This window comes from Rhinopithecus roxellana, chromosome 10 (assembly GCF_007565055.1).
Source record: "Rhinopithecus roxellana isolate Shanxi Qingling chromosome 10, ASM756505v1, whole genome shotgun sequence".
Classification (NCBI taxonomy): Eukaryota; Metazoa; Chordata; class Mammalia; order Primates; family Cercopithecidae; genus Rhinopithecus; species Rhinopithecus roxellana.
Window position 1 is genome coordinate 79,037,059 of NC_044558.1, and position 25,533 is coordinate 79,062,591.

Sequence of the window (25,533 nt, forward strand, 5' to 3'; positions counted from 1 at the left end):
AGAATATAAAAAGACACTTCACTTGAAATCTGAGAGGAGAATGTAAAAATGCAATACTTGCGTTTGAGGTGTTTTTCTTACTTATAGTTTCTAAAGGTTGAGAACGTTGGGTGTGATGTGACAATTCATTTTGCACCAGCCCTGCTGTCAAGGCCTTCACCCAGATGTCTGTGTTGAGGTCCCAGACTTCAGAAAAATGAGAGAACACGTCGACCAGGATGACAGAGAGAAACCCCAAAGCCATATGTGAAACTTGATGACAGAGAGAAACCCCAAAGCCATATGTGAAACTTGATTTCTCCACTGGCCAGGCAGCAGGAGTCTGAGAGCCTTGATTTAACAGCTGGAATTTGAATTTAATAAAGCCTCAAACAGCTGCAACAAAAAGTGAAAGATTTCTGACAAGTGACCCTGCTAAGTGTGGATAAATTCATTGTACTAATTAATCTTACTCTAACAGTAAAGTAATTCGATTTGAGTATCTTCCACTGAGTAGGGCAACATAATGGACAGTGAAATATACAGTTTCCATTGGTAAAGATTATAAATTAAAATTTTGATTTGTGTTTGCTTTGCTTTCAACTTTTAGTAAAACCCATGGAGATTAAATTGGTCGTCAGAAGGCACACTACATACAGTTTGGTACCTGAATACAATGACAAATAGACATACATTATTTTTAAAAGTTTTTCAGTATTCCACTGCCTAATTTCTTTTTCTCAGCAAGAAAATTGCAGTTTTCAAAGCATTTGATTTTGCAATGACTTATAACTAAATAGTAAACCAATCTTAGAACCTGTCTTTTAGTGAACATATGTTCTCATTCATGTTGGCAAATATGTAAGGATGAAATGTTGGTTGTCAGGTGTACATATATTCAGCTTTAGTAGGTAATGCCTAATAATTTTCCAAAGTATTTTAGCAATGTTAATTAATATCTTGTAATGTTAATGTTATAAAGAATAATGTTTTCTCCTTTTCTACTGATTATTTGGGCTAACATATTGCCTTATATGTTACTTTTTCTTGGAAATGCAGCCTCTATGAAATGAATGTAGATACTTTTAACCCATTGATCATTGAACTCTTTTCCTAAAGGGAGTTGATACCCTCTGTGGCACCCTCATCTGGAGACAGACGTCCTGAGTTTTATCTATTTTTTTTTTTTTTTGAGGCGGAGTCTCGCTCTGTCGCCCGGACTGGAGTGCAGTGGCCGGATCTCAGCTCACTGCAAACTCCGCCTCCCGGGTTTGCGCCATTCTCCCGCCTCAGCCTCCCGAGTAGCCGGGACTACAGGCGCCCGCCACCTCGCCCGGCTAGTTTTTGTATTTTTAGTAGAGACGGAGTTTCACTGTGTTAGCCAGGATGGTCTCGATCTCCTGACCTCGTGATCCGCCCATCTCGGCCTCCCAAAGTGCTGGGATTACAGGCTTGAGCCACCGCGCCTGGCTTATCTATTTTCTTCTGTTATGAGTAAGCTATTTAAACTCCTTGTTTTTCAGTTTTGTCACCTGCAAAATTGGGATAATAATAGCTCCTACCTAAGGGTGCCATAGTGTGAAATAAATAACATTATATATAAAGTGATTAGAAAAGTACTAGACACAATGTAAGGGCCTGAATTATGGGTTAACGCAATAAATTATAACTGCAATAAACTGATCAGTGGAATACCATTTTATTTGCCATTTTTCTCTTGGCTGACTTGCCAAAAAGTAATAAAAGAATAAAAGAAGGTCTGCCAGCTACTTCTGGGAAATAGTTGTCTCTCTTTAAAAAGAGAGAGATGACTGGTCATGGTGGCTCCTGTCTGTAACCCAAGCACTTCGGGAGCCTGAGGCAGAAGGATCGCTTGAGCTCAGGAGTTTGATACCATTCTGGGCAACATAGTGAGACCCCTGTCTCTACAGAAGAAATACCAAAATAGTTAAGGGGGCATGGTGGTACATGCCTGTGGTCCCAGCTACTTGGGAAACTAAGGCAGGAAGATTGCTTGAGCCCTGGAGTTTGAGGTTGCCATGAGCTATGATTGCATCATTGCACACTCCATCCTGGGTAGGAGAGTGAGACCATGTCCAGAAAAAAAGAGAGAGAGAGAGAACTGCACAACGGAAATATTTTTGTGCTGCTCTCACTATAGATTGGAAGTTTTCAGGTGTGGACATGATATCTGGAATTTCGGCAGCCACATTTGACCCTGAAGAGACAAGAATGAATAGAAAGCCAGAATCCCAAAATACCCCGATTGAAAAGGAAAGTCTGGTTTCCTGATGACGCCAGAGATCTGTGGACACAACTTGCATTGACCTGCCTTTGCATTTGCTGTTAAGTACCCAGCAACCATAACTATCATTAACCTGTTTGTTAGGTGTGCCATGTCTTGCAGTCAAGGTATCCTAAGTGATATAATTCAAAAGCCAGAAGGGGTAAAGACATCCCAAGGGATGTAGGAAAGGTTTTTCAGATGTGCCATCACTCCCTCTCCTCACTCCTGAAGAGAGGCTTCAGGAGCAAGCCGACCGTAGCATTCTATACAAATGTACAAGGTTGCAATCAGCGTCTCCTCGTCTCTTTCATTCTTCCTTCCCCCTTTCTTCTTTTGCTGGCCTCTTTTCTGCTCCTCAAGCACACCAAGCATCCTCCTTCCTTAGGACTTTTTCACTTGCTATTCCCTCTGCAGAAAGTTACTTTCCCCAGATGACCCACGCCTTTCTCACTCATGTTCTTCAGGTGTTCAAACATCACCTGGGAGACAGGCCTTCTCTGTGTAAACTAAATCAAGTGCAAGCACTTCCCCTCACTCTCTATTGTCCCTGCCTTGTTTTATATACATCGGCACAGTCATCACAACCTGATAATTCATTGTTTATAGCCCCTTCCACCATATTATCAACTCTCAGGAACTTTGTTATTTATTTTTTGCCATATCTCCAACATGTATAAGAGTGCCTAGTACATAGAGGGTGAACAAGAAAAATTTGTTGAATAAATTTCTTCTACAGACATGGATGAAACACCTACTAGATACCATTTTATACATAAAATACATAAAATAATTATACATTTTATGTATAAAATTATACATAAAATAATTTACTAGATCTGATGAGCTATCAGTTTTATACACTTAATGTGAAAAGTAAAGATATCTTAAGGGAAGCATAAAAGTCACATTCTAGATATAGAATAAAACACATTATACTACTTTAAAATGCATTCACCCTTTGAAATGAAAATATAAGAGCAAAGAATTCGTGTTGATTAATGACAGTTGGTGATTTGTAAGAGCTCCCTATTATTGCAAAATCAATGCTTCACCAGCTTCTGAATTCTCAGACAGATATGGATTAATTTCTGTTGACAGAAATAGCAAAGTCTTTATTCTTGGGTCTGAAAAGAAGTTTATTTTAGACTAAGATGTTTATGCATATGATTCATTTCCTAAAGCCCTGAATATTAAGACATTCTATGGTGCGCTCATTAAAACCCTGCTTTGGAATCTCACTTTGGCATTACTTGATGCTGTTTTCAGGGTCTGTACCTTTCTAGGTTTTTGACCCCAAACCTGACTGTAAGATGCTGAAGAGCAGACACTGCATTTTCACATTTCTTGCAGGCCCACAATGCATCCTCAAAGTGAACACAAGCAAAAAGTCGGCACCAGGGATGTGCTCAATCGGGAGGAGGTACCGCTCAGCGGATGAGACCTAGGCATGGAGATCAAACAAATCAAGGTGAGATTTCTTCTCTGCCTCTTACTATCTGTGTGACTTTAAGCAAGACCTTGTCTCTTTAAGCGTCAGTGTCCACACTGACAGAATGCATGTAAAAAAATCAATATTTATCTCCTTAATTCAATCAAATCAATAGAAAAAACAAATAGATAAATATTGTCTAAAACAAATAATAGCATTCTCTAATTCTGATTTTCTCCAAATGACTATTTCATCTTCAGTTACACTCTCTGACTTCCAGAACATGGATTTTGTTCCAGAAAAATTTCCCTTTAAAGCCTGCCTCATATCACTTCTAATAGTGCTTTCGTCTCCTTTGCATTTTCTGAGTATTCTCTTAATCTGAGATTCTCTAACAAGTTTTGTCGTCTAATTTCTATACTTTAGAACATTCTGTACTCATCCAGTGGACATTCCTATAAGGACAATTTAGAGAACTGGATATCTATGAACTTTTTTTTTCCGGTAAACCACAGATCTATACTTAATACGTATGATAGTGTCTTAAAAATACACAATTTTGTACACATTCACCTCAAGGCTTGACATTTGGGTCCCTGTTAGAAATACATATGTTTTCTGCTAATACTTTTTAAACTATCCAAGCAGATAACAACACACCCAGAACACAAACAGCAAAATGTTTGCAAGAGAATTAGTGTAAAATGCCGGGAACACTTACACATATCTTTCTTGGTTTGCAGGCTCCTCTCTGAAAAAAAGAGTCCAAATGGCTCACGTGCCACGGAGAAGAAATCTCTACAAGTTGCAGCATAAATTAATGTGACATGGACCTTGCAATAGAGAAGTCAATTCTTAAAATTAGAAATCAATTTCTGACCCAGGAAAATGAGTTGGAACCAGGTAGTAACCAAATATCTCTATGGAGTATTCTTTCTAAGACAGGTGGGTGAGGTCTGTAAATCTTTCAGGATAATTAAACCGGTTAATTTAATGCAAAACACAGCTTTTTGTTTTAAGATTTTTTTTTCCATTGAGAATCTTTTAGCAGTTGGTGATTGTCTCTGAGACTTTAACATCTTTCTACTTTTATCTGCTTTATTTATAATATTTGTATACTCCCCAATATTGCTCTTTTGGGGGGAGATAAAGGGGCAGGTGAATGGCTGGGCTCGTAAGCACAAAAATGACATCCATTCTCTATCTACATTTATGTCTCTTCTATGCATTCACATCTATCTATCTATCTATCTATCTATCTATCTATCTATCTATCTATCTATCTATCTTCTATCATCTATCTATTGATTTACCTGCCTATCTCTCCTGTATCTGTCTTCTATATCTACATTCATACCTTTTCTATATTTATACGTTCATTCATATTTGTGTTTGTGTATTCTACAGATGTATCTACTTTATATATTTTACATCTGTATCTAAATCTGTATTTCTCCATCTATGTAAGTTTTTCGGTTCTCCACTTTATAAATCCTGTTATGGGCTCAATGGTGGACAGAGCCAAAAAAGGATTTTGGAGCCAAAAAAAAAAAAAACAATCCTTTCAAATGTGGCTTGCTTGTAAATATAGAAATAGTGCAGTTTCGCCACTTCAAAAATTACCTGCTGGGCATTTTTTTCACCTCTGAGAATGGAGTTTGACTGGCAGTGAAATTGATGGCTAAGAATTTAAAATGTTTCTCATAATTCTTCTTGAGGAGAGATCTCACCTTAAATCCTGCTGAGTTGATCAGTGTGTTTGCATTATTGGGATATTAGAGTTTAAAGTTGCATCTATTGCAGCAGCTCCCTAGTATGAACTTCCTCAGAAGGGAAGTAGAAGTTGAGCTTAAAAAGAAATTCCATCACCTCGAAGTAAGGTCACATTCGAGGTGTCTTTCAATGCTACTGATGCATCAAGCCACTTGTCTATTTTATCTCTAGCTAGAGAGAGACAGATAGGTATCTATATTCATAAATCTATCTATCTATCTATCTATCTATCTATCTATCTATCTATCTATCTATCTACCTATCTATCTATCTATCTGTCTGTCTAGCCATCCATCCCTCCATCCCTCTGTCCATCTGTCCATCCAACTGTGCATACATCCATCTATCTATCTATCTGCCTACCTATACATCTATCTATCTATCTATCTATCTATCTATCTATCTATCTATCTATCTATCTATCTATCTATCTGCCTACCTATACATCTATCGATCTATCTATCTACCTACCTACCTACACATCTATCTACCTATACATCTATCTATCTATCTACCTACACATCTATCTACCTATATATCTATCTATCTACCTGCCTACCTATATACCTGTCTATGTATGTATGTATGTATGTATCTATCTATCTATCTATCTATCTATCTATCTATCTATCTATCTAGCCATCCATCCCTCCATCCCTCTGTCCATCTGTCCATCCAACTGTGCATACATCCATCTATCTATCTATCTGCCTACCTATACATCTATCTATCTATCTATCCATCTATCTATCTATCTATCTGCCTACCTATACACCTATCTATCTACCTACCTACACATCTACCTATACATCTGTCTCTTTCTATCTACCTGCCTACCTATATACCTGTCTATGTATGTATGCATCTATCTATCTGCCTTCCTACCTATTCATCTCTCTATCTATTTACCTATCTACCTACATATCATCTATCTGTCTGTCTGTCTGTCTGTCTATCTACCTGCCTACCTACCAACCTATATATCTATATATCTCAACTATCTAATTGAGAAACTGGGCAGGCAAAGTGGTTAATTTATAGCATAAATTAAATCATGTTGTTCTCGTGCTTAGAAGCAACATGACTTCCCATTTTGCTTAGAATGAAATCCAAACTCTCCACCACGATGGGCCAGGCCTGTGTGACAGCTCCTGCTTCTGCTGTCCACTTCGTGCTCTTCTCCTTCCTCCATCCCTACAGCCACAATGGGTTTCTCTCTGCACATCCAGTGACAGAGAACGTTTAGTCGGCATCAGACCTCTTTGACAAGGTGACAGTTTAGCCAAAGGAATCCTGCATGAAAAGAATCTGGCCCTGCAGCAACAGGGCAAAGGTTTTTTAGCCTTCGAGAGCAGCTGGTGGAAAGGTCCTGAGGGGTAAGGAGCCCAGCAGGCATTGCAATGCCCTTTGCAACCTCAGATCATTCTGCTTAGTGCTCTCCAAACACTCATCGCTATCTGAAATGACCTGGATGATTTGTTTGTTGTCCGCCCCACTCATACAAGTTCAATGAAGGAGGAGACTGTCTTGTCTGTGTCATTTCCCAGGACCCTCAACCTAAACTCCTGCATATGACACACTAAGTGCTCAGTGAATGTCTGGGGAATAAAGGAGCTGGGTGATTCTTTTTTCTTTCTTTTCTTCCTTCCTTCCTTCTTTTTTCCTTCTTTCTCCTTCCTTCCTTCCTTCGTTCCCTCCTTCCCTTCCACCTTTCTTTCCTTCTCTTTCTTTCCTTCTTTTCTTTCTTTGTTTCTTCTTTCTTTCTCTTTCTTTCTTTCCTTCCTTCCTTCCTTTTTTCTTTCTTTCTCCTTCCTTCCTTCCCTCCCTTCCTCCTTCCTTCCTTCCTTTCTTTCTCTCTCTCTCTTTCTTTTTTTCTTCCTTTCTTTTTTCTTTCTCTTTCTTTCTTTCTCTCTCTCTTTCTCTCTTTCTCTTGAGACAGGGTCTCACTCTGTTGCTCAGGTTAGAGTACGGTGATATGATCATGGCCCTCTGCAACCTCCATCTCCTAGGTTCAAGCAATTCTTCCACCTCAGCCTCCCAAGTAGCTGGGACCACAGGTGCATGTCACCATGCGCAGCTAATTTTTGTAGCTTTTGTAGATATGGGTTCTTACCATGTTGCCCAGGCTGGTCTCAAACTCCTGGGCTCATGTGATCTGCCTGCCTCGGTGTCCCAAAGTGCTGGGATTACAGGTGTGAGCCACCGAGCCCAGTGGGCCCTGCATCTTTCTATGCACAGATTTTCCAAATTCAACGTAGGTAAACTCGTGGCTGCTCTCCATCCCCGTGTTCCCCCCTATTGCTGGTTTCTTTGCAGAATCCCTTCTCTTGTTGCCTCTTGTCTCTACCCTGGAGAACCAGTTTCACCTCTTAGCTATTACACAGCCTCACCTCACTTCCAGAAGTAACTATAACCCTTTGAACACCTGGTTGATATCTCTATTAGCTGCATTTGCTTACAGAACTTACTTGTCTGGGTTAGAATTCTTGTTTTTTCACTTACTGCATAACTTTGGGCAAGGTGCTCACTTTCTGTAGTACTGTTTTCTCACCTATACAAATAGAAAGCATAATAGCCCTTACCCCATAATGTTGTTAGGAGGATTAAATGAGCTAATACATAGTCCACCCACAGAACTGCAGGCGGATGTCATGGTGGCCCACGAGCAGACCCAAAAAAGACCCCTGAAGCTTAAAAGCATCGCAGAGCTCAGCATAACCAAGCAGAAGAAGAAAAAGAAAGGCCAAGACAAGGTGAAACTCAAGGAAGTGATGGAATGAGCAAAAAGATGAAGGAGCAGAAGCAGGTGTGGCCGGGACAAGCGGACCCCAGCCCAGGTGGCCTTCAAGAATCTGCAGAACAAATGGAGAGGATCCTGAAGAAAGCATCCAAAACCTCCAGGCAGAGCATGGAAGACTTCAGCTGACACCTGCTACACACACTCCAGGAGCATGACGAGGTTCCGGCAGCCAGCTGGACGACGTGGCCTCCGCCCTGGGGATGCAGCAGCAGCTTTGGGAAGCGGGAGTCCACATTGGAGTAATGTCCGTTTCCTTTGGTATTTTCTAGAAACACTGCTTTGCACGCACCCTCAAATCTCCTCCTGCAACAGTGCTTTTCAGAGCTGGGGACCCTCATTCTGGAACTTGATTAAAGTGAAACAGTCCATTTACTCAGTGTAGGTTTCTTGGTGGCACACAGAAAGTACACCTTTTCGTGTGAATGGGAAGTTTTAAAAGCTTATCCAGAAGTAAAGGCCACTTTTGTGTCCATGTCTTGTAAAAATGTTTTTACCCTCGAGCTGTGTCTCACCCTCTGAGGCCAGCTAGCTGTCTTCGCCTGGACGAGATGAACTGCAGAGGATGAGGGGCTAATGCCAGCGTGACCTGCAGGGTGCAGACTCCTGTGAGACCCAATGTGGGTGCCCTTCCAAGCCTCCTCCAGCTGTTACCTGCAGGCCCCAGGAAAGCCACTTGCAGCTTTGTGGTCCTCCAACGGCCTCCTCGGCCACCTGGCCGGTGAGACAGTGCAGCCTGATAGAAAAGCAGCCATCTAAGGCAGGGATGGACCATGTGCCTCGTCCCTTTCTGAGTTTGTCCCCCTAGATACACCTTCCAAAAACTGCTAATGGGCACCCCAAGGAGCCTCTTGAGTTTACTCAGAGTTGACAGATCACATGAGGCTCTTTGGCATCCCTGTGCCCTAAGGACACCTCAGGGGTGACACGACCAGGACGAGCCCCAGCACAGACAGACATGGGTGCAGTCAAATGGTAGAGCCCAAGTACCAGTGCTGGAGGGCCAGGAGGGCCTGTGTGTGCCAGGTAAGGGTCCACCTGCATGTACTATTGGGAAAAATGGTCTCTTTGGGGGAGAAATAGCCTCTGTTAGTGTAGATATTTAAAGAATAACAAAGGCAGAAGAGAAAATCCAAGTGTGGAGTTTGGAGTTGTCTGCAAACTGTAGAATAAAGCAAAAACTAGTTATTAAAAAGTGAGCTCATATAGACAAATAAGTTAGAAAATCGATGTATTATCATAGTTTGATAGATATTTGCTTTTAAAATTATAATTGTAAAAATCATAGTTCTTTGAATCATCAGTCTATATAAACTTCACTCTCATCAGACTAAAATACATTTTAGTACAAATGAAGGGATGGCATTTCATTTATTTTAGAATATTTTCACAGAAGATTTCATACATCTGGCAAAATTTAATTATATGTTAAATACATATCTCATTTCCACATTTAGCGTATAAGAGGAAAATTATTGGAGGTCAAAATTCCTCTTGAAATTCCTTTAAATCAACTGTAAATTATAGAGTATGCATGTATTTGTGTATATAATCCTTTTAAGTAATAACTATGCCTCTCAAAGTGTTGAAAGTCACTGAGTTAGACCAAAAATTTAATGAAAGAGAAAACAACACACAAATAGGTAAGAAGCTGTCCAGTCCTTATCATGAATCCGGCATACTGGAGAAGCCACGCGTGTTCCTTCTTGCCTGCAGGGTTGACTCCATTGGGTTCCGCTGCTGACCTCAGCAGACAATCCTAGATTATCTTGTTGTGAAGATTAAGGAGATCATAGACAACACCTTGCTAAGGACTGAGTTTTAATGCTGGTGCTTTAATTATCCTTTCATGCTACAAAACCATGTGAGGCAAGGTATGAACATCTAAGTTTTTTTTAAAGCATCAAGAATTCCAAAATCAGGTACAAAATCAAAAGGCAGATTTTCAAACAAAACCTTTGAAAAGTGGTTCTTTAATGCTTAAAGGATCTCCCCCTTTTCTAGAACAGAGAAGTGTCAAGAGAAGTGAGCAAGAAAAAGTTTCTTTGGACAGAGCATGGTGAAGAGTCATCTTTGTGTTTAAAGGCAATCTTGAAACTCATGGGCACTGTGGGCTGGGATCTGAGTCCTGCTTAGGATGTGTGAGGCCCAGAAGGGCTGGTTTCCTGTTGGGTATCAGAGCTGGGAGGTGCTTCTAATCTTAGAAGGGACCTGGGCTCTCAGAAGGCACTGGAGGAAGGAGGCTTCATGTCCTGTGCACCAGAAATGGGTAAGTCCTGAGCTGACTGTGACATTTGGCATTTATTGTCCAAAGAGAGATGTGTTTGAATATGAGCATGTTTGCTATTGATAATTATGCATAAAAAATAGACAAGGCTGGGAGTTACGCCAGGCAATCAGAACTCTGTGGTCCTCTAGCCATGCAGAGAACCAGCCTGGAGCCATTGAAAGGGCACCCTTGGAGGGCAATGCAGCCTGGGCAGAGTCAGAGTGGGGTGGATGAACAAATAAAAGCAGTTGTGGAGGTTCAGGAGGGGTCTGCAGAAGTACACTACGCATAGCTCAGGGGGATCGCCATCTGAATGCCCGACAGGGTACCTTCCAGGAGCCCAGAGAACGAATCAGACTGAAACTTCCACCAGACCAGAGACCTCAAGCCAGCTGAAGACAGTATGTCACAATCTCTCCTATCTCTTTTGTGTCGTTTCTTCCCTTTCCTTCCCCTCCCCCTCACCAACCCTGGAAAGATTAGAAATCCTGGAAAGAAGAGAGGGGAGAGAGAAGAGAAACTTTTTCCACCATTTCCTGCCAAAGTCTTCCAGCTAGAGCTGGGAAAGGAAATAATTTAATGTAGAATTGTATTGGAAATTTTCCACGATATTTTGAATTGATTATTCTAATTTAGACTGTTTGCAACTTTTTGGGGAACACAGGACTACTACTGACCCTAAGAGAGGTGGTGGCAAGTCCTGGGCTAGCTGAAATTTTCATCCATTTACAGGAAGGATTAACTCATTGGAGAAAATTGAAGGGCTCAAGGAGACAGAATAATTGCATTTTAATGATATCCCATAAATTGCATCTTCAGTGTACTTATTACTAGTGATTTTCTTGTGTTTCCGTTCCTCCTATTAACCAATACTTACAAAATACTGTGTGAATCACTTTCTTTAAGAAATACAACTATGATATGACTTCAGCTTACTGAACACAGGTTGTTTAAAGTTCAAAGCATTCGTGTAAATGTTTTCATTCATCTAATTCTTCTTTACAACAAAAACATAATCCCTCTGGCTTATTACAAAGAAAATCCCCCTTAAAACATTTTGAAGATATTAAGAAGTCTGATGTATATTAATGTCTCCCTCAGCTTCCTACAAGTCAGTTTCAAATACTTTTTACATTTTACTTTCAGGCTTCAGATTGTGACAAGGGGGTCAATTTGGTGAATAGAAATATTTTCAATACCCTGCATTGAAAAGACTGCTGCTGGATCCACATCCTAGGTTCAGCTTTTATGAGCAGTGGGGCTCGGGGAGGGGAGATTTACTAAATACATGATCTGGAGGAAGTATAAATAAAATAGTAATAAAGAACAATGCCTTGAAGATTGTAAACACTGACAGTTGGTGGCTGAGTTTTATCCTATCATTTAGGATTTTTTTTTTTTTTTTTTTTTTTCATCTTAAGGACAGAATTGCAGCAGGAACCAAGTGAGAGCAGAAGTTGTCTGGGGCTGTTTCTGGGAGGCTGGGTGTTGGGGGTGGAGGTGGGGAAGGCAGGGACCTGAGTCCCAAGGACTAGAACGAAGCCAGTGCCTTTGTCTTCCTCCCTGTAGATCTCAGCTTGTCTGGTCTTGGTTTGGACTCCTCTGTTCCCACAGCAAAGTCTTCTCCACAAGGTTAAACAGCACCCATCTCTCTCTCCAGCCTTTGTCTCTGGTGGCAAGGCTTTCACTCCAGTTTTAAACTTTTAAAAATCTAGAGAGAGTCTCAGGCCTGGATCGGTTTCCATGCCTATCCTGAATCTATCCTGGGGGAATAGGCAGCTAAGACTGTCCAGGTTGGGCCGGGTTCCTCCATGAGGTCAGAGGAAGGATGGGGTGCACGCTGCTGTAAAAACTAAAGTAGAGGTTCCTCTTCAAAGAGACTTTCCTCCCCATCTAACTAGGAATAAATAGTAACTTCTCTTAGAAGCAAACTTTATTCAAAGACCTGTGCTAACATTCTTAAATATCTGCTAGCCTTAATGAAGAAATCAGTGTACTTTACGTTCTTAGCTCCCACAATTTAGCCTAAATATTTCCCCTGGCATACTTATACTGGACCAAGCAAGCATTAGGTCGTAGCCTGTTCCTCTTCCTTATTTGGAGGTGTTTTTATCTTTCTCAGCATTCCAAAAGTTACTTCCGCCCTCCTTTGTTCTCCTCTGCCTTTGCCTCTTTTAAAAAATTCTAAGTTACTAACTAGCCAATCGGGACAGACACAGAATGTGAGGTCCCGTTCCAGCAAACAGAAAATGGACATAGCAGCAGGGTGGACGCGTCAGGTTATAAATGACCCTGTCTCCTGTGTTCAGTGTCCTCTCGTGGCAAAATTGCTGGCGAGTGTACTCTTTCTGCAGAAAGTAAAAAACAGTCTTGCTAAGAAAATTATATTTATGTTCAAATGCTACTTCTTTGCAACATCAAGAAACAAGCATTTCTAACACTGCTAAGAAAAAGGAGGAAAAAGCCTTGGAGCAGGATCAAACAGAAAGTTGGAGAATATTAGTTGTCAATGTAAGTCCACTCAGTAAGCCTCTGAGTTTCTACCAGAGGCAGGCAGATACTGCTGATCGCTAAGGATCCAAGGACAAGAAAGGCATGTGGTATCCCTTGCAGATGGCACCCATTCACTGTGAGGAACAGAGCTGTCACCCAACAATCACAGCACACTGTGAGGAGCTAGCGTAGACATGTTAGAAAGCAGCATTGTGGCAGCTCTCAGAAGGGGTTAGTGGTCTCTGCCCTGGGCAGGTAGGCACCAACGACCTCCTAAGATTCTTGATTGAGGCCTTGTAGGATGAGTAACAGTGTCCCAAAGACAACAGTAGGAGTGGCTTCCAGACAAGGCATGGAATGGCATGGCCGCAGGCAGTACCTGAATGGTACCAAATTTTGGGATTCAAAGGAGTAAGCAGGAAAATAGAAGAGTTGCACCTACTCATGGATACATGGGCAGGTGTTAGCACGGAGGGTATTGCCGCCGCGCTAAAGAGCTGGCAACTTGTTTCTTAGCATGGTTAAAAAATAAGCTGGTGATACGACTATCATGAAGAATAGTAACAGGGCCTCATAACTGTGGGCTCTGGATAGGCACCATGCTTTGTGTGCTTCACCCTGTGAACAGGTGCTGTTCTAGTTCTTTTTTATTTATTCATTTTTGAGATGGAGTCTCACTTTGTCACCCAGGCTGGAGTGCAATGGTGCAATCTCAGCTCACGGCAACCTCCACCTCCCTGGTTCAAGCAATTCTCCTGCCTCAGCCTCCCGAGTAGCTGGGATTACAGGCAAGTGCCACCACGCCCGGCTAATTTTTGCATTTTTAGTAGAGACAGGGTTTCATCATGTTAGCCAGGATGGTCTCAATCTGTTGACCTTGTAATCCGCCCATCTTGGCCTCTCAAAGTGCTGGGATTACAGGCGTGAGCCACCGAGCCCGGCCGGTGCTGTTCTAGTTCTTACGGTGCAGGTGAGAAAACCAGGCTTAGAAGATCTGTATGCTTTATCCAGGATCCCTCAGACAGTAAATGGCAGATCTGGAAAGTCAATTCACTACACTACACAGCCTCTTGAAAAAGGCAATGCATGTGGCAAACAGAATATAGAGAAATACTGAAAATGAGGCATTATTACTTTCAAGCCAACGTCAGAACTAACAAATAACTAACATACTGGACATTATAGAATATGTGAGCTCACAATTTGCCCTGTGAAACTCATCAGCATCATCTCAACTCCTCAAATGTCCACTTGAGTGGGCTGAATTGCAGTTGTATTTGTTTTACTATGATTTCTGTGAACCATGTTTTGAATTTCAACATTTCTTCATCAGAGAATAACCAACAATGATTTCAGGGAAAGAACAAGTTCCACTTTCTTACTAAAACTGGCTATTTCTTTTTTATTTATTCATTTATTTTTATGAGATGGAGTCTTACTCTGTTACCCAGTCTGTGATCTCAGCTCACTGCAACCTCCACCTCCCGGGTTCAAGTGATTCTCCTGCTCCAGCCTCCTGAGTAGCTGGGACTATAGGCAGGCACCACCACACCTGGCTATTTTTTTTTCTTTTTTTGTATTTTTAGTACAGACTGGATTTCACCATGTTGGCCAGGCTGGTCTCAAACTCCCAACCTCAGGCGATCCACCCATAGCCCGAGGCCTCCCAAAGTGCTAGGATTACAGGCGTGAGCCACCATGCAGGTCAAGAGCCGGCTATTTCTTGAAGCATGCATATGTATATAATAACAGTTCATATTCATGGAGCACCTGTTCCATGCTGAGCTCGTTACAGGTGGTCTGCATCTGAATTGCTAATTAACTGCCAAAGACTTAAGTGAGGTTGCACAGAAAAGGATTAAAGTACACACACAAAAAACAGTTACCGATTATGACAGAGCATTGTGGCCAGCCTTGAAGAGAGCAAGAAAAGAAAAAAGAAGAAAAAAAAAAATGGGAGAAAGGGTACACCAGGATGAAATAAGCCAGCTAAATAAGCCACCTTAATAATCAGAAGTTGACTTCTGGAATCCATTTTTAATGTTAATTATTGATACTTTGAGTGCTGGGATTACAGGCGGGAGCCATCGCACTCCGCCGGTGCAGCTATTTTGTAGCTATTTTGAGATTTTTTTTTTTTTTTTCACGATGGTAACCAAAGAGGGAAAATGTCTAAGTGCTAGCTTGACAGCATGGAGATTTTTTAAGGGTTGTCTTAGTTGTCTGACTTCTGAACTTTAAATATTTATGGAAGCATTAATAATAAATCCGTCTTTGCTGTTGACATTAATGGCAATGCCTGATCCTAAGGCATGGAGTTCACCTTGGCCTTAGAACCCCAAAGAAAAATTCCATTTGTCTCTGGAATAAGAGGCACCATTATTGGGAGGAAAAAAAAAAAATGCCTGCCTGACTCCAGAAATTCTTTCCATGGAGAACTTTCCTGATTAAGTTTCTAAACAAGCTTCACTGCAGATGTTCTGGGTATCTCTGTATTCATTTCTTACACGTTTTCTGAGATGTGCTAATTTTTGAGAAAACACTCTCCTCCCTACCTTCTCTTTCCTCTTAACTATATGGTATATATAACCCATGCCTTTGGAAGAATCAATTTTATGCTTTGTGAAGCCTTCAAGACAGGATATTGGTGAAAAATCAGGCAAGAGAGGGGGTGGAGGGGATGTATTAGTCTCTTCTCACGCTGCTAATAAGGACATACCCAAGACTGGGTAATTTATAAAGAAAAAGAGGATAATGGACTCACAGTTCCACGTGGCTGGAAAGGCCTCACAATCATGGCAGAAGGCGAAAGGCATGTCTTACATGGCAGCAGGCAAGAGAAAGCATGTGCAGGGGAACCCCCCTTTATAAAACTCTCTCTATAGATCTCATGAGACTTATTCACTGTCACAAGAACGAGAGTTTCTGGGCCAGAGTGAATGCTTTCATCTACCTCAACCTTTTGCTTTAATAATACACACAGGAGACTGGAGAAATGGAGCACTGTCACTCAACTTACTGTTTTCAGCTTCTTACATTTTTTCCCAGGTTCTTCTCCTTAATTCCTTCAATTCCAAAATAGCTGTGGGCCAAAGACGATATTTGTATTTACACCTAAGCTGCTCAGGTGCCTCAGTGAAAAGAATGAAAACTCTCTTACCTCTCCCCACAGGGCCAGCCTATTTGTAGGTATAAAGTCTGGGCTGTCTAAGCAACGCGAAAGGAAAATATCTTGGGCCTTTTCAAGCTGGGAACGGCTTAAGGCAAACCTGCCTCCCATTCTATTCAAAGTCACCCCTCTGCTCACAGAAATAGATGCATATCTGATTGCCTCCTTTGGAAAAACTTCTCAGAAACCCAAAAGAATGCAACCGTTTGTCTCTCACCTACCTGTGACCTGAAAGCTCTCAGTGCGGGAGGGGGAAGCTTGCTTTGAGTTGTCCCTGTCTTTCTGGATGGATCTAATGTACTTCTTACGTATATTGATTGACAGCTCATGTCTCCCTAAAATGTGTCAAACCAAGCTGTGCCCGGACCACCTTGGGCACATGTCATCAGGACTCCCGAGGCTGTCACCAGCGTGTCTTGGTGTAATAAATAAACTGTGGCAAAATAAACTGTGTAAATTAACTGAGACCTGTCTCAGATTTTCTGGGTTCACAGAAATTTTACACTAAAGGAAAAAAGAAGTTTCCTTTAGTAAAAATCCTTGTTGAAACATCTCCCATTGCATCTTAAGGCTGTATATTTTCCTTCCTGTCATGTTGGTGAAACTTTCTGATGGCCCACATCCATTTGAGAGACAGGACTGGCTGGATTTCCTAGGCCGACTAAGAATCCCTAAGCCTAGCTGGGAAGGTGACCCTTCCAGCTTTAAACACGGGGCTTGCAACTTAGCTCACACCCGACCAATCAGATAGTAAAGAGACTTCACTAAAATGTGAATTAGGCAAAAACAGCAGGTAAAGAAATAACCAATTGTCTACTGCCTGAGAGCACAGCGGGAGGGACAATGATCGGGATATAAACCCAGGCATTCGAGCTGGCAACGGCAACCCCCTTGGGGGTCCCTTCCCTTTGTATGGGAGCTCTGTTTTCACTCTATTAAATCTTGCAACTGCACTTTTCTGGTCTGTGTTTGTTACGGCTGGAACTGAGCTTTTGCTCACCGTCCACCACTGCTGCTGGCCGCCATTGCATACCCGTGGCTGACTTCCATCCCTCTGGATCCAGCAGGGTGTCCTCTGTGTTCCTGATCCAGCAAGGTGCCCATTGCCACTCCCGATCGGGATAAAGGCTCGCCATTGTTCCCACACGGCTAAGTGCCTGGGTTCGTCCTAATGGAGCTAAACACTAGTTAGTGGGTTTCATAGTTCTCTTCCATGACCCACGGCTTCTCATAGCGCTATAACACTCACTGCATGGCCCAAGATTCCATTCCTTGGAATCTGTGAGGCCAAGAACCCCAGGTCAGAGAACACAAGGCTTGCCACCACCTTGGAAGTGGCCGCCACCATGTTGGGAGCTCTAGGAGCAAGGACCCCCAGTAACACATTCATCCTTGAATGAGAAAATGTCTGGTCCAGCTTGGTATTGTAACGTAAACATGGTGGGTGCATTTTCTTTTCCTTGAATTCCTTCACTATTTACCCAAATTTTCATTCTAACTTTCTCGAATGGAGCATAGTCAAAGCGAATGTCCAGTAACCAAGTAATCTGAGGGATGGAGAAGGACTGGGGCTGCCAGTGGTCTAGGTAAGGAAGTTGCTTTGTTGCTTAGTCTTCTCTATGTTGGGGGTTTCCACTGCTATAGGGAGCAGCCGTCGGAATCTGGATTTTGGTCTGGTCTGGTGTCCATGCCGACAGCTCACACGGCCAAGTTCAGCCCCTTTCGTTATTTCTTTCTGACCCAGTAGAGAGATGGCTGGCCATTCTTGGCTGGCCCCTGCTGTAGGTCCTGGGGGACCTGCCTGGGACTTCCCATCACTGGTGTTTTATAAGCTGATCATCTTTGAATGAAAAGGGCTCCTCAGTGATGTGAGCCACACCTGCCTGGTGGGCTGCCCTCTCCGTGTGCCCACTCTCATTCACAGTCAAACACAGTGGTGGGTTTGGCCGAGTTCTCTGTACCAGCTGATGCTCCTTAGGGTGCAGGTTTCTGGAAGCCCTGCTCAATCTGCTTTCAACAAAACAGAAGAAGTCACTGATGAATAGAACTACAAAGCCCAAGAGTAGAACTGACTGACTAGACGTAGGGGCCGGAATAATGAATCCAGTCTCTCTCTCCTTCTCTGTGTCTTTGGTAAATGTTAGATTTCATTTTCAGATTCCACTCACCATCTCAGGCTTCTATGATCCATATGTTACTGATACCTGAGGAAAAAATGTAGTATCTGTATCTGATAACTTCTTAGGAGTCCCAGAACTCACACTAATAATCAGCTCCACCTCTTGAAAATTCATAATAATCAGCTCAACCTATTCAAAATCCCAACACTTAACTGTGGCCACTATGTTCAGAGGGATGGAGTGAAGAGGACTGGAGAAGCCCCAGTCATGTGCCTCCTGGTTCCTAACGACAGCAGCAGGGAAGAGGGTGGGTTTTTGATGCTTTAATTGGTCAGAAGGAAAAACCTCATTACGATTCCCAGGTAATAAAAATAACTAAATGTAAATAAAATTTGGTACTGTGAGCCTAACAAATGAGTTAGCACACGAACAACATCAACAACAATTGTCTGCCCTGATAGCCACTAATTACCTCTGGGTGAGGCAGGACCGTTTCGCCAGAAGAGGTTCTGCGTCTTGTGGCTATGGATGACTCTCTATTCTTGTTACCAGCCCATGAAAACGATACAGCTCCGATTCGTGGAGGAACACCAGGTTCTTCATCTCAAGTCCAATTAGAAAAAAATGATACAGACACACGTGGAGTAGTTTTAAGGAGCAGAGAGTTTAATAGGCAAGAAGGAAGGGAGAAGACAAAAGGAAGAAGCTCTGTGCAGAGACAGACAGGGGGGTCTCCAAATCCAAAAGAGGAAACCCCAAGTGAGATGGATACCCGCCAGGCATATGTAGAGGCTGGAGGAGGTGGTGTCTGATTTGCTTAGGGGATTAGTTTGACCAGGCATATCATTTACATGGCCCTGGAAAAAACTGATCCTCCCACCCTAGTCTTTTAATATGCAAATGCAGGCCGCCATGATGTTCCACACACTTGGGGATGGGTGGGGTGGCCATGTTGCCAGGAACACCTGGGGCAAGGGCGCAAGGGCGAGAAGGCAGAGGGATTCTCCATGTTTGGGTGGACCTAGTTTCTAATGGCTCACATTTGCATATCAAAGGTTGCCTGTTTGGCTCTAAGAGCTGGGGCTTTCCAGCTAGACAAGAAACGTCTTTAAAAATGAAAATTTCCCAAGGACCTCTTTTTCTCTCTATCTGCCTAAAATAATTTATTAAAAACTTCTACCACAAAAGCATCCTCCTTCTTTAAATATTCCTTTGTTTATTTTACTAGGGGGAAAGAGCTAGTGTTGACACCATTGTTCAATTTAAAGACCTAATTGAAATTACTCGATTTTACATAAATTCTCAGAATAGGTATCAAATTCCCTGGGTCCATAATCCACATAAAAAGAGAGATTAGGGTGTTCAGCGCCTTTCTTAATATGCAAAACTAAAATTCTGGATGCTATTAATAAGATAGTCCCTTCTTTTTCAGACTGTCAGAAACATTACAGCCAAACAAAGATTCTGGTTTACTTTTCTCAAGGAAAGTGGAACTGATGTTGGAATTGCGAGGAGATTTAGACATCATCAGAAAACAGCTCACGTCATGATGTTGGAACCTTTCTTCTTTAGTTCTGTCGATGTGATATAAAAGAGTATATATTTTATTTAAATTTCCATCTTTATTCAGTTACAACTGATAAATAAAATTGTAGACAATTAAGGTGTACAATATGATGTTTGGATATAAGTATACATTGTGGAGTAATTACCACAATCGAGCTGTTGAACATATCCCATCTCACATAATTACCATTGTGTGTGTGTGTGTGTGTGTGTGTGTGTGTGTGTTTAGTGAGAGCATTTAATATTTCAATCCTTAGCAAATTTCTAGTCTATAATACAGCACTATTACCTATGGTACTATGTATAATGCAGTACATAGATCTCCAGAACTTACTTATCCTACATAAGTGAGATTTTGTACCCTTTGACCAATATCTCCTTATTTTCCTCTCCCTGCAGCCCCTGGCAACCATCCTTATACTCTCTGCTTCTATGAAGGTAATTAGTTTTAATCCACCTCCTAGGGGTAGCAGTTTCAGTAATCAAACACTCACATTCCTGCATTGATTAGCAAATGCCTAATCAGAAAGTCCACACTCCAGAAGTTCTCACTAAAGCCTGTCAGCTGTCATTTTCTATGTCTGCTCAACACTGGAGGGCTCACTAGCTAGTGTAATTTGTCTAGAAGTGCTTTTTCCTTGGAAAGTTTAGTGGTGTGTTCTCTAGCAACATGGATGTAGAAAATGGGCTTTCACTGACGAGAAAGGCGGATGGAATAAACTGAATCAGTCACTCCCCACACCTGCAAAACAAGGTCTCGCCGTCTCATAAACCCCACACCCTGTACTTGTAGGGAATACACATGAAGTCAAATGCCTAAACCACACTCCATCCAGTCACTGAGATGGCAAATTCTGGTTGCCAGATACCAACTGTGATGGATTTCTTCTTTTAGAACGTTGTCATAGCTGTCTCACGGGACTCTTTTAGGGCATGTGTTATGGACTGAATCGTGTTCCCCAAGACTCATGTGTTGAAGTCTTTGTTTTGTTGTTGTTGTGGTTGTTGTTATTGTTGTTGTTTGAGATGAAGTTTTGCTCTGTTGCCCAGGCTGGAGTGCAGTGAGGCGGTCTCCCCTCATTGGAACTTCCACCTCCCAGGTTCAAGCGAGTCTCCGGCCTTAGCCTCCCAAGTAGCTGGGATTGCAGACATGTGTCGCCACACCCAGCTAATTTTTGTATTTTTAGTAGAAACAGGGTTTCACCATGTTGGCCAGGCTGGTCTCGAACTCCTGACCTCAGGTGATCCACCTGCGTTGGCCTCCCAAAATGCTGGGATTAGAGACGTGAGCCACCACGCCAAGCCTCATGTTTTGAAGTCTGAACCTCCAATGTGACTGTACTTGGATATAGGGCCTTTAAAGCACTAATGAAGATTAACTGAGGTCGTAAAAATTGAGCCTAATCCAGTTTGATTTGTGTTCCTAGGAGAAGAGGAAGAGACATGAGAGATGTGCACACTGAAAAAAGACCAAGCGGGGACACAGTGCGAAGGTGGCATCTGCACGCCAAGGAGAGGGACCTCAGAAGAAACTGAGCCAGCCAGCACCACACTTTCGTCTTTGACCTCCAGCCTCCACAACTGTGAGAAATACCTTTCTGCTGTTCAATCCATCCAGGCTGTGTCATTTTGTTATTGCAACCTCAGAGACCATTACAGAATGTGTGGTTAGATCACTTACAAGGATACAGGATCTGGGTATCGTACAGTCTACAGAATGTATGGACCGCTATGTTCCTGATTGATAATATGTATTATCAAATACTCACGTGTATGGCAGAATTTGTGCTAGACTTTGCTAACACTTTGTTTCCTCTTAATCTGATTGTGAAGTTGGAGAAAAGCCTAATCCCTTGCCCAGCTCAAACTCTGACAACTATGTAATATTATTTCAAAAATGGTTGCTCATGACCCAAAGGGCTGAGGCTACTTCATGGCATTTGCTCTTTGACTCACCTGGACAATCTCTAGAAATACACCTGAAGTCGCCTGATGAAGTGCCCAATATTTCCCATTGCTCTAGGTATTTTTAGAATGGAAATGAGATGATAATGAAGCCTGAGGTCTTCTTGAAGTCATTTGGTTGGCTTTCTTGGCTCTAACCAGTTTCAGCTGGTCTGGTTACCAAGGGAACATTTTATTGCAGGCATCCTTAAAGAGTAACAGAGTTAGGATTGGATAGAAATTCAGCTTTGTCATGTAGGCATTACACTAGGTAACACTAATACCAGGGAAGAGAGTACCCTTCTCACGAGTGGGTCTCTGTCACCAAGGAGGTGGTGGGGTGGAGCTCTGGCTGCCAACCAAACCCTACATCAAGACTTTATTCTCTTATGCTCTAGAATTTCACAGTAGTATTGGAGATAGGACATTTCCTTAAAGAAAGATGGAAAGCTATAACAGGTTGCTATTGATCCACTGCATACAAACAGCTTGTCTGCAAATTATTCTGGTTGACTTGTGTCCAGTCCTGGTCATACAAAGCCTTCAAAGACTCACCGGTTCATTGTGGAAACACAGCCATTTAAAAACCTCCCATGTTGGCCGGGCGCAGCGGCTCTGTAATCCCAGCACTTTGGGAGGCCAAGGCAGGTGGATCACTTGAGGTCAGGGGTTTGAGACCAGCCTAGCCAACATGGTGAAACCCCATTTTTATAAAAAATAAAAATTAGCCAGGCGTGGTGGTGGGCGCCTGTAATCCCAGCTACTCACGAGGCTGAGGCGTGAGAATCGCTGAAACCTAGGAAGTAGAGATTGCAATGAGCAGAGATCATGCCATTGCACTCCAGCCTGAGTGTCAGAGCGAGACCCTGTCTCAGAACAGAAACAAAAACGACAACGAAAAAACCTCCCATGTTCTTTTTTTTATTTTATTTATTTATTTATTTATTTTTTTTATTATATTTTAAGTTCTAGGGTACATGTGCATAACGTGCAGGTTTGTTACATATGTAAACTTATGCCATGTTGGTGTGCTGCACCCATCAACTCGTCAGCACCCATCAATTCATCATTTATATCACGTATAACTCCCCAATGCACTCCCTCCCTCCTCCCCCCTCCCCATAATAGGCCCCAGTGCGTGATGTTCCCCTTCCCGAGTCCAAGTGATCTCATTGTTCAGTTCCCACCTATGAGTGAGAACATGCGGTGTTTGGTTTTCTGTTCTTGTGATAGTTTGCTAAGAATGATGGTTTCCAGCTGCATCCATGTCCCTACAAAGGACGCAAACTCATCCTTTTTTATGGCTGCATAGTATTCCATGGTGTATATGTGCCACATTTTCTTAATCCAGTCTGTCACAGATGGACATTTGGGTTGATTCCAAGTCTTTGCTATTGTGAATAGTGCCGCAATAAACATACGTGTGCATGTGTCTTTGACTTCAAACTATACTACAAGGCTACAGTAACCAAAACAGCATGGTACTGGTACCAAAACAGAGATAGACCAATGGAACAGAACAGAGTCCTCAGAAATAATACCGCACATCTACAGCCATCTGATCTTTGACAAACCTGAGAGAAACAAGAAATGGGGAAAGGATTCCCTATTTAATAAATGGTGCTGGGACAACTGGCTAGCCATAAGTAGAAAGCTGAAACTGGATCCTTTCCTTACCCCTTATACGAAGATTAATTCAAGATGGATTAGAGACTTAAAACCTCCCATGTTCTTAGGCTCTGGCTCTGTCCAGGACATCGGCTGTCCGTAGAACAACCTGAGGGCTATTTCCTAGCCACTAATTCCAGAGGTTTCCGGAGGGTTTTATTCCCTCCCTCTCTGAACACTGCAGTCCATCAGGGTTTCAAGTAGTCCTGGTTTCCCAAAGTCTTGGTTGAAACATGAAACACGACATTTGACCAAAAAAAAAAAAAAAAAAAAAAATGGAAAAAAGCCCCTATCCTAATGCAACAATGACCCCAAAACAATTCAGCAAGTACATCAGGCCTCATAGAACCATTTGTTAAATCAACTCTTTCAGCCTCTGCCAATGGCCATTCTCTCCGTAAGTCTCAGGCAAAATTCCCAGTGGGAGGCAAATGAAGCCATGTCTACACGTCTGCTGTCCTCCCTCCCACACACCCTCTCCACTTCCTTCCTCGGTAGGTCACAAGGTCACAATCAAAGCACTTATGCAAACTTAGTGATTCTTTTTTTTTTTTTTTTTTTTTTTGAGACAGAGTCTCGCTCTGTCACCCAGGCTGGAGTGCAGTGGCCAGATCTCAGCTCACTGCAAGCTCCACCCCCCAGGTTTACGCCATTCTCCTGCCTCAGCCTCCCGAGTAGCTGGGACTACAGGTGCCCGCCACCTCGCCCGGCTAGTTTTTTGTATTTTTTAGTAGAGACGGGGTTTCACCGTATTAGCCAGGAAGGTCTCGATCTCCTGACCTCGTGATCCGCCTGTCTCGGCCTCCCAAAGTGCTGGGATTACAGGCTTGAGCCACCGCGCCCGGCCTTAGTGATTCTTTATAATTTCTTATCCATTGAATCTCTCATGCTCTGCTTTATCAGTTTTCCATGACCACGAAACACTCGCAGAATAAGCTGGCGCTTGGGACAACTGCAGATGAAAAATAGATCATTGGAGGTTGTGACCTAGCAAGAAAGATTAGGTTTATACATAGAAATGTTAGAAAAGCAGGAGCCTAGGAGAGCCAGGTGTCACCATTTTAAAATTAACTCCATCTTTAAACTTGCAACACACATTCCTTGCCAATCATGACCCATGGTCATAAAATATTTACTGCTGAGGAAACAGCTTGGCAATGCCTGCAAGGACAAACTCCTACTGCAGCAGAAAGTTCAGATGTCCCAATATCACGTAACAACACACACTTTTAAGAAATGTATAATCATGCTTTCATGTACTTGTAAACTAAAATGCCAAGGATAACTTTCTTTAAATGGCCAAAGTACTAAATCTTGTCACACTGTCAGCCCACCCCCACACAGAGATAGCTCAGCTTTTACATAGATATGACCCCTGTGTAAGAATAGTTTAAACCAAAGACAGGGCATTCCTCCTGTTGCTTTCTGAGGACACCCTACTCTGAATCTGAACAATTTTCAGTAAACGATCTCTTCTCACTGCACTCTATGACTCGCCATGAATCCCTTTCTGCGCGAGGCCAAGGAACCCTCTCTTGAGGTCTGGATCATAGGAACCCCTTTTTCCAGCAACACAAACATTGACAATATAAAAACAAAGAACATGTTTATCTATGATATCGATATCTATATCCATAAGTATACCTACCTCAAATCTGTCTCTTTATCTAGTTATCTAACTATATGTCTATCTGTATCTAATTTCTAACACATTGTTGTAGGAGGTCATAACAGAACCTATTATAAAGTGACAGTCTCTTGCTTCTATTTTCTGTTATTTCCCATTCAGTTCAGGTAAAAGTCTTTTTGGAGGACCCTGCCCAACACGCGCTGGAACAGTTACTCCAGCACAGCCACTCCAGCCTGGATCTCATTTTTGCTTCTTCCGGACTTCTCGCTGTGCAGATGTTATACTCACGCTCTCCACTGGCCTCCTGCTCCTGCTCTGAAAGCGAGCAGTTGTCTCTCTGGGTGGCATTTGAAGTCAAAGTTGGGTATCTTGACAGTGCCCTGGTATTCCCACTGCAGGAGGGTGGCCT

General features: G+C 42.4%; 1 protein-coding gene across 1 annotated transcript; it reads right to left on the bottom strand.

Annotated features, from left to right (window-relative positions):
* Positions 1 to 336: 336 nt before the first annotated feature.
* LOC104666367 lies at positions 337 to 23,584 on the bottom strand. Its single transcript, XM_030939704.1, is given in 7 exon segments — positions 337 to 375; positions 3,606 to 3,707; positions 8,781 to 8,861; positions 8,863 to 8,979; positions 18,789 to 18,871; positions 21,839 to 21,901; positions 23,548 to 23,584. Coding segments are annotated over 7 exon segments (522 nt in total).
* Positions 23,585 to 25,533: the final 1,949 nt, after the last annotated feature.